The following is a 13,861-nucleotide window of genomic DNA, read 5'->3' on the forward strand; positions in this document are numbered from 1 at the left end:
AAATGCTCCAGATACAACAACAAAATACAATGCTCATACACGCGTCTGCCAACAGCAAAATGTGTCAAAGGCTTTAGGAAGACTTTGCAATGTTTCATAACAACAAATTGCCTCCAATGAAAGTGACATCACAACTGTTCACATTAGATTCGTTTTAGCAGTTACAAGCGGGCTCGTGCGCAGTTGAGTCGCACATGGGTAGTACCTTCTCCCGCTTTTGGTACAGAAATGTGGCTGTTCGCTGTGTAAGCAGTCACAGCAAGCAGCTAGATGTTACCTAGGAAAAAATTTACTGGCACGCCCAAGCTGCCAGATTCACACATGCGCAGCAGCCCAGCAGCCCCGGATGTAGGAGAGGAGAGCTGGGCGCCAAATTCATATTCTTGATGGGAAAAAAAAGTTTGTTTCACAAAGCATGCAGCATCCAGCGCACATTGGTCTCGATTATTCATATGATTTTTAAATGCATTCCTGTTGGCTTTTGAACATTTTTGAACACATTCTAAATTGATTTCTGAATGAATCGTAAGTTGATTCGTGAATGCGTGCACAGTGTACATGATGTCTCTGTCAGGGGAGTCCTCCTCACATCTAGAAATAAACTTTCCCGCAGACAAAATGGGCTATATGAGCTCAGTGGTGTAAAGCTGAACTGATGAATGCCAATCGCTGTCTGTTTACGTGGTTGATTGGGTTTGCAAAAGATCAGCATTGTTATAATTACTAGCAAAATCCATAGATTCAGACTACCAGCGTGGAAATAAACGACTAACAAGAATAACTGGTAAGAAAGATTCTCAGTATATCCAAGAAAATGAAATTTTGACAAACATTTTTCACCATATCCCCATACTATGGAAATTCCGTGTGGCTAGGGCCTCCTGTCGGGTAGACCATTCGCCTGGTGCAAGTCTTTCAAGTTGACGCCACCTCGGCGACTTGCATGTCGATGGGGATGAAGTGACAATGATAGGGACAACACAACACCCAGTCCCTTAGCGGAGAAAATCTCTGACTCAGCTGGGAATCGAACCCGGGCCATTAGGTGAGAGATTCCGTTGTCCAGGCCACTCAGCTACCAGGGGTGGACATCCCCATACTGTCCCTGGCTAGCAGCCCTGTAAGTTCTATTCTGGATGTAGCATGGAAAACACGTTGTACGAACATGTAACAACGCCTAACCGGAGAATAATCGGAGGATAGCGAAACCGGTGATTCTGGAAGGGTTAGTGATGTTAACCGGAGAATAAGTTTGACAATGGCAGGAATATTAGCAGAATTAGTGATGACAAGATTGATTATTAGAACGAGGAAGGAGAAGAACGGGGACATCATGCAAATTATGAAAGAATATGATGATTCCAAATTAACATGAAAATTTCATACTACTACTTTTCGATCTCATGCTTGAGAAACTGGAGTGCATGAATGAAATTTGAAACTATTTCCTAACATAAAGATTTTTGCTTGTAGTAGGCCTAATAGACATTTGATATTGGTACTTTGTGAATTATATTCCGTCGTGTTATAAAAATGATCATTTGTGCCAAAACAGTCTCGTTTATTTGGTGTGCGAAGGGAGTATTTTGTTTTTTATATAGCAGACAGTGACAAAATAGACGTAATTAGCTCGAGAAACCACACCAGTTTTGGGCACTATTTGTATTAGTAGCTTCTTCAGTATTAGACAGCGACTTTCGATTTTTCATGTAGCAAGACGTTTGATGAACTTTGATGAGGTAATAGGTTCTTCCTCACAAAGGAAAGCACTCCATGTAAAGTTGTAGCAAGATTAGAGAGAGAGAGAGAGAGAGAGAGAGAGAGAGAGAGAGAATACTAAGAGCTAAGGACTGAAGAAATGTATACTGTCCTGGCTGTCTCTTGTCTTTGCTTGTTTTATGTTCCTCATTTGATTTTATGTCACACAAAACAGCAAGTTATTAGCTAACAGGCAATAAAGAGTGCAATTTTTTGAAGTACTCTCTTTCTCCTGGTTGAGTAGATCTGAAGATGGCTAATGATGGCCAAAACCTGGCCTATAGTAGATCACAACATAAAGCATTTGAAGTGACATAGGGTGTGTGGCCAAATTGTTTTGTGGAGGGGACTCAATGAGCACCAAGAGGTTTTATATACAGTGACAGTTGAAAGGTGACCCATTGAACTGACATTGATCTGCAAACACCTCAAGAAATGTGCGTAAACAATGATGGATAAACTTGAACAAACATATGTAAACTATGGTAGATATTAGTCTTAACAGCCTTTCAAAACCATTTATAATAGATCAAATCAGATTAACAGCCTACGTTGAATATGCAGTTCCATTACCATCAGGAAAACTGTTGTTCATGCAATTTTGCAAACCTTGTGTAAGGTGCACCGAATCAAGTAGTAATCCAATTTTCCTGACTATATCCCCCACTGAAGCTGAAAGTGTACTGTCTGTTAAATATCAGTTCAGTGAATCAATGAAAACTGTAAACCAGAACCAACAGACATTGGAACTGTGAAACTTAAGGTAAGTGTGATTATCATCAGGTTCATAACAATGTAAGGAAAAAGGTAGATAGCTACTCACTGTACCAATGTACACTTAGTTGCAGCCAGGCACAATGAAAAGGCTGTTCCATATTTAGCTTTTGGACAAAGCATATTTGTTTGTAAAATTACTACAGAGCTAATAGTTTGTTATTGCTGTTCATAATGCATTTTTATTGGGTATAGTAATATATGTAATGGGAAAAGTCATTGGTATTTCATTCTGTAATTAGGGAAAATGCATTTATTGCAGCAATCAAGATGGTTTTGATGGCCTATCAATAAAAGAATCTGACTTAGCTTATAGCAGAGATGTTGAGTTGCAGACAAGCACAACAAAGATACTATGAAACACACAAGCTTTCGGCCAAAAGGCCTTCTTCTGAAATAGAACACACACACACACACACACACACACACACACACACACACACACACCTGAATACTGTCTCTGTCTCTGTTTCTTTGGCTTGACATTTTCCAATCTTTGGCTTGACTTGTAAAAATTACAAATGTGTTTCTCTTTCAGCTTGAGTGGTTATTTACCTTTTTCACCTGACAACAAGAAAGTCCCATTAAAAGAACAGATTAGGAAAGGCAATTACTCCTTCCCAATACAGTACTGGAGAGGTGTGTCTCCAGAGGCCATTGATTTGATAAAGAAGATGTTAACTGTGGACCCTATTCAGAGAATAACTGTTGACGGTGTTGTGAATCATTTGTGGCTTCAGGTGAGTATTTAAGTGACTAATTATGGGAAATTCATTCCTGTTACTGTTGTAACTGATATGTCTGACCACAGTTGTCCTTGGATACACAGAAAAATATGGAAAGTTATGTATGGTCAGTACTCCCACTTCAACTGCCCCTACTTCACCAACTCCTGTCCGTCATCCTTTGTCATTTGTTCCACTAAATCGCTCAGTAATTCATTGTCACTTCCACCTTCCCCCGTCTCGCTCTTTCTATGTTTCGAGATGGCACCTGTCAAAAAGTGCAGTAACATAATGCTGTTTTCCCGTACTTATAACAATGCATCGTGTAAAAATTGTTAGAAATAGGTTGTAAAAAAAATTGTGTATGTTAAGTGCAACTTCTAGCTACAAGAAAAGTTTGCCAAAATACGCCTCAAATTTATTAGCAACGATATTCACTGTTCATCCCTAGACTGTGGGATGAAAACATGAAACTGGCTTTCACTGTGAGCTCACGGGAACAAAATAATTAAAGTGCTACATAGCGACATTGAGACTTTAGCAGAATTATCAGTGCTGTAGTGAGAAAATTGTGACCTAAAACTCTTGATAAATAAATAAATTTATTAATTAATAAAATGTTTTTGCAAGGTAGCTGAGGTGATTGGAAAAAAAAGAAAAGGAGAGAGAGAGAGAGAGAGAGAGAGAGAGAGAGAGAGAGAGAGAGAGAGAGAGAGAGAGTGATACGTCTGTGGTGTGGAAATCTCAGAAACTGAAAATAAATGTAAGTGGACAAGTGTAACGTATATAAAAAGAATTCAAAGCATCAGAACAGTAAAAATAAATTTCCTGTTACAAAGAGTTCTTTGCCTAAAAATGTGAAAAATGTGGTAGTGCAAAATTCCATAGTAGACGTTTGCCCCGGAATCAGGATCTGCCAGTTAAAGAAACACTTTGGCAATATATGTAGTTCGTAGGACGGTTTGGCAGAGGCATCTTGGAAGAATTACGAAGGAGTGTTTCTCCATGTGAGTATCAAGTTTCAGTTCTCTATGGAGTGACACTGTAGAAGAAATTGTAGAGAAACAAAAAAATTAATTTGAAATGTCGGTTACCTGTACAGAATTTTGCAGCAAGTGGTACTGTCTACAGGAGATCTGTCAGTGATTGGTATATCAGGGTCGCCACAAGTTCTGGAAATCAGGGAATTTCAAATGTATCAAGTAAATCATGGAAATTTGGAAAAAAAACCAACACTGGAAAAATCTCGGTTTTGCCTCAGTAGCTTGAAATTGTTTGTTTACTGAGGTGTCATGTTTCATTGCTGGCTGGGTGCAGCTGAGTATGTGTGCCACTTCCCTACTCTCTCATTTTTACTGCTTTTTCCCTTCCCACCACTCCCACAGCTTGCAGTCAGTGCTGCCACCACTGCTTGCTGCTAGCTTAGCAGCTGCCAATGAGAGGCAGCAAGGCGTGGGAGTGGTTTATTTGGATCTGATTCTCAGACTGTTGACGCAGTGGCTGGAGACAACAGTTGTGTGCATGAGTTGTATCTGAGTGGTTCTTTGAATTTGTGTGTGCTCTTGTTTTTTGACAAAGGCTATAGCCAAAAATTTAGTTGTGAGAGTGTGATTGTCTTTTCTATGTTACTGTCGGTGGCTCAGCGATAATCTTTATAGTGAGTTGCTACATATCCTCATTAGTATTGAGTCTCAGAATATTTGCGCACATTACCTGTTGCGTGGGTGATCACCACAGTCTCATTTCATCAACATGGTGCCTGTGACACAAGTGGACTTCCATGACGGGTCAAAATCTCAGGCCATTTCTGTGGATATCTCTAGTGGATCGGGCCTGCCCATCTGAAGCCCATAGTTTCCCACTAATAATATGCGGGTCCTGCCTGTTGGATCTAGTCTCACCGATCTGTCCGCTGGCCGTGTCTGTCGGTGTGTAGTATAATGTGATAGATTTTCGTGGTTTATCCGTGGACTTGGGACTGTGGTACTCCACAGCAGACCAGAGGCCATGGGCGATTGATTTCAGGAATTGCGACTGCCTCACTGCAAGTACATTGTACAGTGCAGTGTGTTTTATAGACATTTAATTTATTCTAGTATACAGGGTGTCCCACTCAAACCTCCCCGATTTCAAGGGCCCAGGAGAGAAAAACCACAGTAGATACAACAATGAAAGATACACCACATTGTAGATTATGTCAAAGAATTTATATTCCTGTATCAGAAGTGCCAAGTATCATCGCCAGACTGCAGCGTGGTCGCATGAAGTGAAAATGGCGACTTCACAGCAGCGTACGCAAGCAGTAGTGTGTTTTGCAGAATCAAAAGTGCTGATCACTGTGCAGAGAAATTATCGTTGTGTGTATAAATGTGATCCACCTGATGCAAAAACAATTAAGGAATGGTGTAGGAAGTTTCTGGCAACGGGAAGGGTTCTGAAACATTCTGGCAGTGCATGTTACACAGTTTCAGAAGAGACGGTGGAGGAAATTCGACAAACGTTTCTGAGAAGCCCATGTAAGTCAATTTGTCAACCATCTAGGCAAGTTGATGTACCTCAATCAACACTGCATTGTGTAGTTCACCAGTGTCTTCGTATGTGTGCTTACAAAGTGCAAATTCTGTAACATCTGCCGACAAACCACACCGACAACAACTTGCTGCGGATATGCTGCAGCATATTGATATGGATGCCAGCTTCCTGGAAAGATGTTTATTCTCATGTGAGGCAACCTTTCATCTATCAGGAAGGGTTAATAGGCATAATGTTTGGATTTGGGGTTCGCAAAATCTGCACATTGTCATTGAACATGTACGTGATAGCGCTAAACTAAACATCTGGTGCGGGCTAATGCACGACAGGATTGTTAGACCATTCTTCTTTGCGGAACAAACAGTGAATGGGTCAGTGTATCTGGACATGTTGTAGCAGTTTGTGTACCCTCAGATACAAGACTTTCAACCCAACATCATTTTTCAACAAGATGGGGCTCCACCGCTTTGGTCAATGGCTATTTGCAAGTTCCTGGATAGGAAATTTCCCAATCATTGGATTTTACGTGTAGGACCCATTGCCTGGCCACCACGTTCGCCTGACATTACTAAAGTGTAGACTTTCACGGCCAGAAATGTCATGTCCATTATAATTATCCGGGCCGTTATGCCGTGTCAATTCCCAACGTTTCGTCCCCGTCTACGGAGGACATCTTCAAGGGGGTCTGTAGCTCGATGGAAGGTCGAACACACCCACTGGCTCGCTACTGACTGCCGCTAAATTCCGTGTCCGCAAGCTCCCGCGCCGAGGTGTGATGTCACGTGTTTTGAAAACGTCAGTGCAATTGGCTGCTGTCCGCTGCCGTTGATTGCTGTTGCCATCACCCAGTAATGGGCGAGTGGTACACATCTTCTTCAACACCAGCATCCATATACCGTTTAATTTCACGCCCTCCTCCTTTCAATTGAAATTATTAGGGTGTTTGGCGATTTAGGTTGCCTCCCTGTAGAGCCTTTCTTAATATCCGTTTGTGGCCGGTAGTACTTGCGTCTCCTCGAAACGAATATGGTGGTTACCTGGCTGGAAAGCATGCTCTGCTGCAGCTAATCGCTCGATTTCTTCTCTTCTACAATTGCCCTTGTGCTATTCCAAACGTTTTGAAACAGTTCTTTTAGTGGTACCCACATAAACATCTCCACAGCTGCATGGGATCCTATACACTCCGGCTTTTTCCAATAGTTTGCGAGCGTCCTTGGCAGGATTAAGGTATTCCTGTATCTTCCTGGTGGGCTTGTAAATTACGGTAATATTCCGCTTCATCAAGATCCTCCCTATTCTTTCCATCACATATGACTGCTTGTGTCTGTATATGTGCGGATGGATATATGCGTGTGTGCGAGTGTATACCTGTCCCTTTTTCCCCCTAAGGTAAGTCTTTCCGCTCCCGGGATTGGAATGACTCCTTACCCTCTCCTTCCCTCTTTACTGATGAAGCAACCGTGGGTTGCAAAAGCTTGAATTTTATGTGTGTGTTTGTGTTTGTTAATCTCTCTATCAACATACCAATGCTTTCGTTTGGTAAGTACACACACACACACACACACACACACACACACACACACACACACACACACACACACACATCCATCCGCACATATACAGACACAGGCTGACATATGTAAATGCAAAGAGTTTGGGCAGAGATACCAGTCGAGGCGGAGGTACAGAGACAAAGATGATGTTGAATGACAGGTGAGGTACAACCGGCGGCAACTTGACGTTAGCGAAGGTTGAGGCCTGGTGGGTAACGGGAAGAGAGAATACATTGAAGGGCAAGTTCCCATCTCTGAAGTTCTGATAGGTTGGTGTCGGTGGGAAGCATCCAGATAACCCGGATGGTGTAACACTGTGGCAAGATGTGCTGTCCGTGCACCAAGGCATGTTTAGCCACAGGGTGATCCTCATTACCAACAAACACTGTCTGCCTGTGTCCGTTCATGCAAATGGACAGTTTGTTGCTGGTCATTCCCACATAAAAGGCTTCACAGTGCAGGCATGTCAGTTGCTAAATCACGTGGGTGCTTTCACACATGGCTCTGCCTTTGATGGTGTACACCTTCCGGATTACAGGACTGGAGTAGGTGGTGGTAGGAGGGTGCATGGGACAGGTCTTATACCGGGGGGGGGGGGTTCAAAGGTTGGAGCCAGAGGGTAGGGAAGGTAGTTTGGGGATTTCATAGGGATGAACCAAGAGGTTACGAAGGTTAGGTGGACACCGGAAAGACACTCTTGGTGGAGTGGGGAGGATTTCATGAAGGATGGATCTCATTTCAGGGCAGGATTTGAGGAAGTCGTATCCCTGCTGGAGAGCCACATTCAGAGTCTAATCCAGTCCCGGAAAGTATCCTGTCACAAGTGGGGCACTTTTGGGGGTCTTCTGTGGGAGGTTCAGGGTTTGAGGGTATGAGGAAGTGGCTCTAGCTGTTTGCTTCTGTACCAGGTTGGGAGGGTAGTTGCGGGATGCAAAAGCTGTTTTCAGGTTATTGGTGTAATGGTTCAGGGATTCAGGACTGGAGCAGATTAGTTTGCCACGAAGACCTAAGCTGTAGGGAAGTGACCGTTCGATATGGAATGGATGGCAGCTGTCAAAATGGAGGTACTGTTGCTTGTTAGTGGGTTTGATGTGGATGGATGTGTGAAGCTGGCCATTGGACAGATGGAGATCAACGTCGAGGAAAGTGGCATGAGATTTGGAGTAGGACCAGGTGAATCTGATGGAACCAAAGGAGTTGAGGTTGGAGAGGAAATTCTGGAGTTCTTCTTCAGTGTGAGTCCAGATCATGAAGATGTCATCAATAAATCTGTTCCAAACTTTTGGTTGGCAGGCTTGGGTAACCAAGAAGGCTTCCTCTAAGCAACTCATAAATAGGTTGGCGTACGAGGGGGCCATCGTGGTACCCATGGCTGTTCCCTTTAATTGTTGGTATGTCTGGCCTTCAAAAGTAAAGAAGTTGTGGGTTAGGATAAAGCTTTCTAAGGTAATGAGGAAAGAGGTGTTAGGTAGGGTAGCAGGTGATTGGCGTGAAAGGAAGTGCTCCATCACAGCGAGGCCCTGGACGTGCGGAATATTTGTGTATAAGGAAGTGGCATCAATGGTTACAATGATGGTTTCCGAGGGTAACAGATTGGGTAAGGATTCCAGGCGTTCGAGAAAGTGGTTGGTGTCTTTGATGAAGGATGGGAGACTGCATGTAATGGGTTGAAGATGTTGATCTACTTAGGCAGAGATACGTTCTGTGGGGGCTTGGTAACCAGCTACAATGGGGCGGCCGGGATGGTTGGGTTCGTGAATTTTGGGAAGTAGGTAGAAGGTAGGAGTGCGAGGTGTCGGTGGGGTCAGGAGGTTGATGGAGTCAGGTGAAAGGTTTTGTAGGGGGCCTAAGGTTCTGAGGATTCCTTGAACCTCTGCCTGGACATCAGGAATGGGATTACCTTGGCAAACCTTGTATGTAGTGTTGTCTGAAAGCTGACACAGTCCCTCAGCCACATATTCCCGATGATCAAGTACCACGCTCGTGGAACCCTTGTCAGCCTGAAGAATGACGATGGATCGGTCAGCCTTCAGATCACGGATAGCCTGGACTTCAGCTGTGGTGATGTTGGGAGTAGGATTAAGGTTTTTTAAGAAGGATTGAGAGGCGAGGCTGGAAGTGAGAAATTCCTGGAAGGTTTTGAGAGGGTGATTTTGAGGAAGAGGTGGCGGGTCCCGCTGTGACGGAGGACGGAACTGTTCCAGGCAGTGTTCAATTTGGATAGTGTCTTGGGGAGTTGGATCATTAGGGGTAGGATTAGGATTATTTTTCTTCGTGGCAAAGTGATATTTCCAGCAGAGAGTACGAGTGTAGGACAGTAAATCTTTGACGAGGGCTGTTTCGTTGAATCTGGGAGTAGGGCTGAAGGTGAGGCCTTTGGATAGGACAGAGGTTTCAGATTGGGAGAGAGGTTTGGAGGAAAGGTTAACTACTGAATTGGGGTGTTGTGGTTCCAGATTGTGTTGATTAGAATTTCGAGGATTTGGGGGGAGTGAAGCTGGAAGTGGGAGATTGAGTAGATGGGAGAGACTGGGTTTGTGTGCAATGAGAGGAGGTTGAGGTTTGTTGGAAAGGTTGTGGAGGGTGAGTGAGTTGCCTTTCTGGAGGTGGGAAACCAGGAGATTGGATAGTTTTTTGAGGTGGAGGGTGGCATGCTGTTCTAATATGTGGTTGGCCAGTAGGAGGATGCTCTGAACAGCTGGTGTGGATGTAAGAGAGGAAAGATTGAGGACTTTTATTAGGGATAGGAGTTGACGGGTGTGTTCATTGGCTGAGTTGATGTGTAGGTGAAGGATTGGGCGGGTGAGGGCTATGGATTGTTCATTTTGGAACTGGTATAGGAACTGACGGAAAGAAGGGTTACAGCCAGAGATGGGAACTTTTAGGGTGAGGTCTTTGGGGGTAATGCCAAATGTCAGACAAGCCTGCGTAAATAAAATATGGCAGCGTAATCTGGCTAGGGTGAAGGCATGTTTGCGGAGGGAATGTAAATAAAACTTAATGGGGTTATTGTGGGGATGTTGTGAGGGTGACATGGTATTTAGGATGTGGAAAATGTAACATGAGGCTGAAACAAAAATAAAAATATATGGGGAGAGATAAAGGTGAACTAGAAAGCAACGAGAGTTCTGGTATGAAAAAAGTCAAAAATAGTTGGTTAAATCTGAGCTATATTGATACTGTGGTGAACTTACGTTGGTAAACAACGATGTGCACAAAGGATAGGTGGTTGTGTTGCCTCCAAAACATGTTAAAGGATGGAGAAATTCGGGAAAATTTCAAAAAAGCTGCCTGTAAATGTATTAAAAGGAGTATTTTTGTGGTGGCAGATTATGAAAATGAGGCTAACAATTGTCTGACGAAGAAATAATAACGTTAAAACCTGTGGGAAGCGGCTAAAAAATGATCGGTGATGTGAAGAAAACAGGAATGGAAATAAAGTGAAAGTTGTTAGAACTAGCCGAAGTGGTTGTTTAATAGGTGAAAGGAACTGTTTGTAAACTGGTAACAGCGGATTTTATAGCAGCGGTGAGTTGAAAGGGGAAAAAATTTTTTTGGTTATTGTTTGGAAGTAAGTTACATATTATTTAGTATATATAGGCAGGATCCCCCCCATGAACCATGGACCTTGCCGTCAGTGGGGAGGCTTGCGTGCCTCAGCGATACAGATAGCCGTACCGTAGGTGCAACCACAATGGAGGGGTGTCTGTTGAGAGGCCAGACAAACGTGTGGTTCCTGAAGAGGGGCAGCAGCCTATTCAGTAGTTGCAGGGGCAACAGTCTGGATGATTGACTGAACTGGCCTTGTAACACTAACCAAAACAGCCTTGCTATGCTGGTACTGCGAACAGCTGAAAGCAAGGGGAAACTACGGCCGTAATTTTTCCCGAGGGCATGCAGCTTTACTGTATGGTTAAATGATGATGGCGTCCTCTTGGGTAAAATATTCCGGAGGTAAAATAGTCCCCCTTCGGATCTCCGGGCGGGGACTACTCAGGAGGACGTCGTTATCAGGAGAAAGAAAACTGGTGTTCTACGGATCGGAGAGCGTGGAATGTCAGATCCCTTAATCGTGCAGGTAGGTTAGAAAATTTGAAAAGGGAAATGGATAGGTAAAAGTTAGGTATAGTGGGAATTAGTGAAGTTCGGTGGCAGGAGGAACAAGACTTTTGGTCAGGCGAATACAGGGTTATAAATACAAAGTCAAGTAGGGGTAATGCAGGAGTGAGTTTAATAATGAATAAAAAATAGTAGTACGGGTAAGCTACTACAAACAGCATAGTGAATGCATTATTGTGGCCAAGATAGACATGAAGCCCACGCCTACCACAGTAGTACAAGTTTATATGCCAACTAGCTCTGCAGATGACGAAGAAATTGAAGTAATGTATGATGAAATAAAAGAAATAATTCAGATAGTGAAGGGAGACGCAAATTTAATAGTCATGGGTGACTGGAATTAGGTAGTAGGAAAAGGGAGAGAAGGAAACGTAGTAGGTGAATATGGATTGGGGGTAAGAAATGAAAGAGGAACCCGCCTGGTAGAATTTTGCACAGAGCACAACTTAATCATAGCTAACACTTGGTTCATGAATCATGATAGAAGGTTGTATACATAGAAGAATCCTGGAGATACGAGAAGGTAACAGATAGATTATATAATGGTAAGACAGAGATTTAGGAACCAGGTTTTAAATTGTAAGACATTTACAGGGGCAGATGTGGACTCTGACCACAATCTATTGGTTATGAACTGTAGATTAAAAATGAAGAAACTGCAGAAAGGTGGGAATTTAAGGAGATGGGACCTGGATAAACTGACAAAACCAGAGTTTGTAGAGAGTTTCAGGGAGAGCATAAGGGAAAAATTGACAGGAATGGGCGAAAGAAATACAGTAGAAGAAGAACGGGTAGCTTTGAGGGATGAAGTAGTGAAGACAGCAGAGGATAAAGTAGGTAAAAAGACGAGGGCTGCTAGAAATTCTTGGGTAACAGAAGAGATAATGAATTTAATTAATGAAAGGAGAAAATACAAAAATGCAGTAAATGAAGCAGGCAAAAAAGAATGCTAACGTCTCAAAAATGAGATCGACAGGAAGTGCAAAATGGCTAAGCAGGGATGGCTAGAGGACAGATGTAAGGATGTAGAGGCTTATCTCACGAGGGGTAAGATAGATACTGCCTACAGGAAAATTAAAGAGACCTTTGGAGAAAAGAGAACCACTTGTATGAATATCAAGAGCTCAGATGGAAACCCAGTTCTAACCAAGGAAGGGAAAGCAGAAAGGTGGAAGGAGTATATAGAGGGTCTATACAAGGGCATGCAGTACAAAATATACATGTTTCAATCCCACGGAGCGAAATACAGTGACGTCCGGTTGAAGAATTCTGTGTGAAGAGGGGTGGCACTGCACTCTGGCACACGTAAGACCAAATAACATGTCTTAGATTTCTTCTAACATATATGTTTTGTGTGTCAGACTCTTCAGAAAGATGTGCACTACAAAATGAACATACTTTTGAAAATTCGATTTTTTAAATTTTGACTTATCTCGAGGGAAGGAGGTGGGGTTGGGGGGGGGATTTACACTTTTCTGACAGCTATGCATTAATAGCCTTGTAGAGCAATGAAGTTATTTTTGTCGGTTTGTTAAAGAAATTTGGCTTTCATTAATCTTTTACGCTGAGGCAGTCAACGTGTTTGAAACAAAGTGTTTAGTTTCATACTATTGGCTAATTTCAACTGCTCACTGCATTTCAAGTGCACGTTTTCATCTTCTAACACTTATGGCATTATGCCATAATAAAGAATCTAAAATGAGTTAGTACAGTACTGGTACTCCAAGAAAATTTACTTCCCAAAACCCACTCTGAAAAGCTTAATGTCAGTTCAAGGCCTACTTCATTGGGAATCTGGACATACGAATGTGCTCGTTAAGTATGCACTTTAAATATGCCGTTTTAGTATGGTTCACAAAATTCCGATGCTCTTGGAGTATCCTCTGATGTTTCTTCTCTTTTGTGACATAATGTAAGATCTTTTAATATTTTACACATACGAACATACGGGCGACCTGTGTCATAGCAGCTGCCAACGTGTGGTAGCGCCTGTTACCTGGCACTCTGTGATGACTACGAACCTATTTTAGCAGGTCACGGGAAAATATTGCGAATGGTGGTTGGATAAGCATTTCTTTCAAAGTAAATTTCCTTTTACGCAAGTTCAACTATGTGTGAGAATGTATAATGATTTTCTTAAATCACAGTGTGTTTGATGACGAGCCATTTAGAAGTATTTCGAGCCCAGATCAGACATTTGTGTCGTCATTATGAACAAATTGATGTACAGGAAGCTCTCTGTCCTCTACGGGAGCTAATTTATTTGTGGAAAACTTTGGGGACAAGTCACTGGAATCGGCTAAAAATTTTACTGGCACATTTGTGTGAGATATCTTAAAGTGTTAACACGTGCAAAAAATATCAACATTATATGTGAAAGCTTAGCTTCTCTTGCAGCTT

At 42.6% G+C, this 13,861-nt stretch overlaps 1 protein-coding gene across 1 annotated transcript in view; it reads left to right on the forward strand.

Annotated features, from left to right (window-relative positions):
• Nucleotides 1-13,861, forward strand: part of LOC126440400 (serine/threonine-protein kinase Chk2-like) — a 77,019-nt gene that overhangs the window by 13,347 nt on the left and 49,811 nt on the right. Inside the window, exon 2 of the mRNA XM_050090672.1 lies at nucleotides 3,071-3,272. Coding sequence (XP_049946629.1) covers nucleotides 3,071-3,272 — 202 coding nt within the window. The remainder of the gene's footprint in view (nucleotides 1-3,070; nucleotides 3,273-13,861) is intronic.

Source organism: Schistocerca serialis, unplaced genomic scaffold, assembly GCF_023864345.2.
Source record: "Schistocerca serialis cubense isolate TAMUIC-IGC-003099 unplaced genomic scaffold, iqSchSeri2.2 HiC_scaffold_1363, whole genome shotgun sequence".
In the NCBI taxonomy this organism is placed as follows: Eukaryota; Metazoa; Arthropoda; class Insecta; order Orthoptera; family Acrididae; genus Schistocerca; species Schistocerca serialis.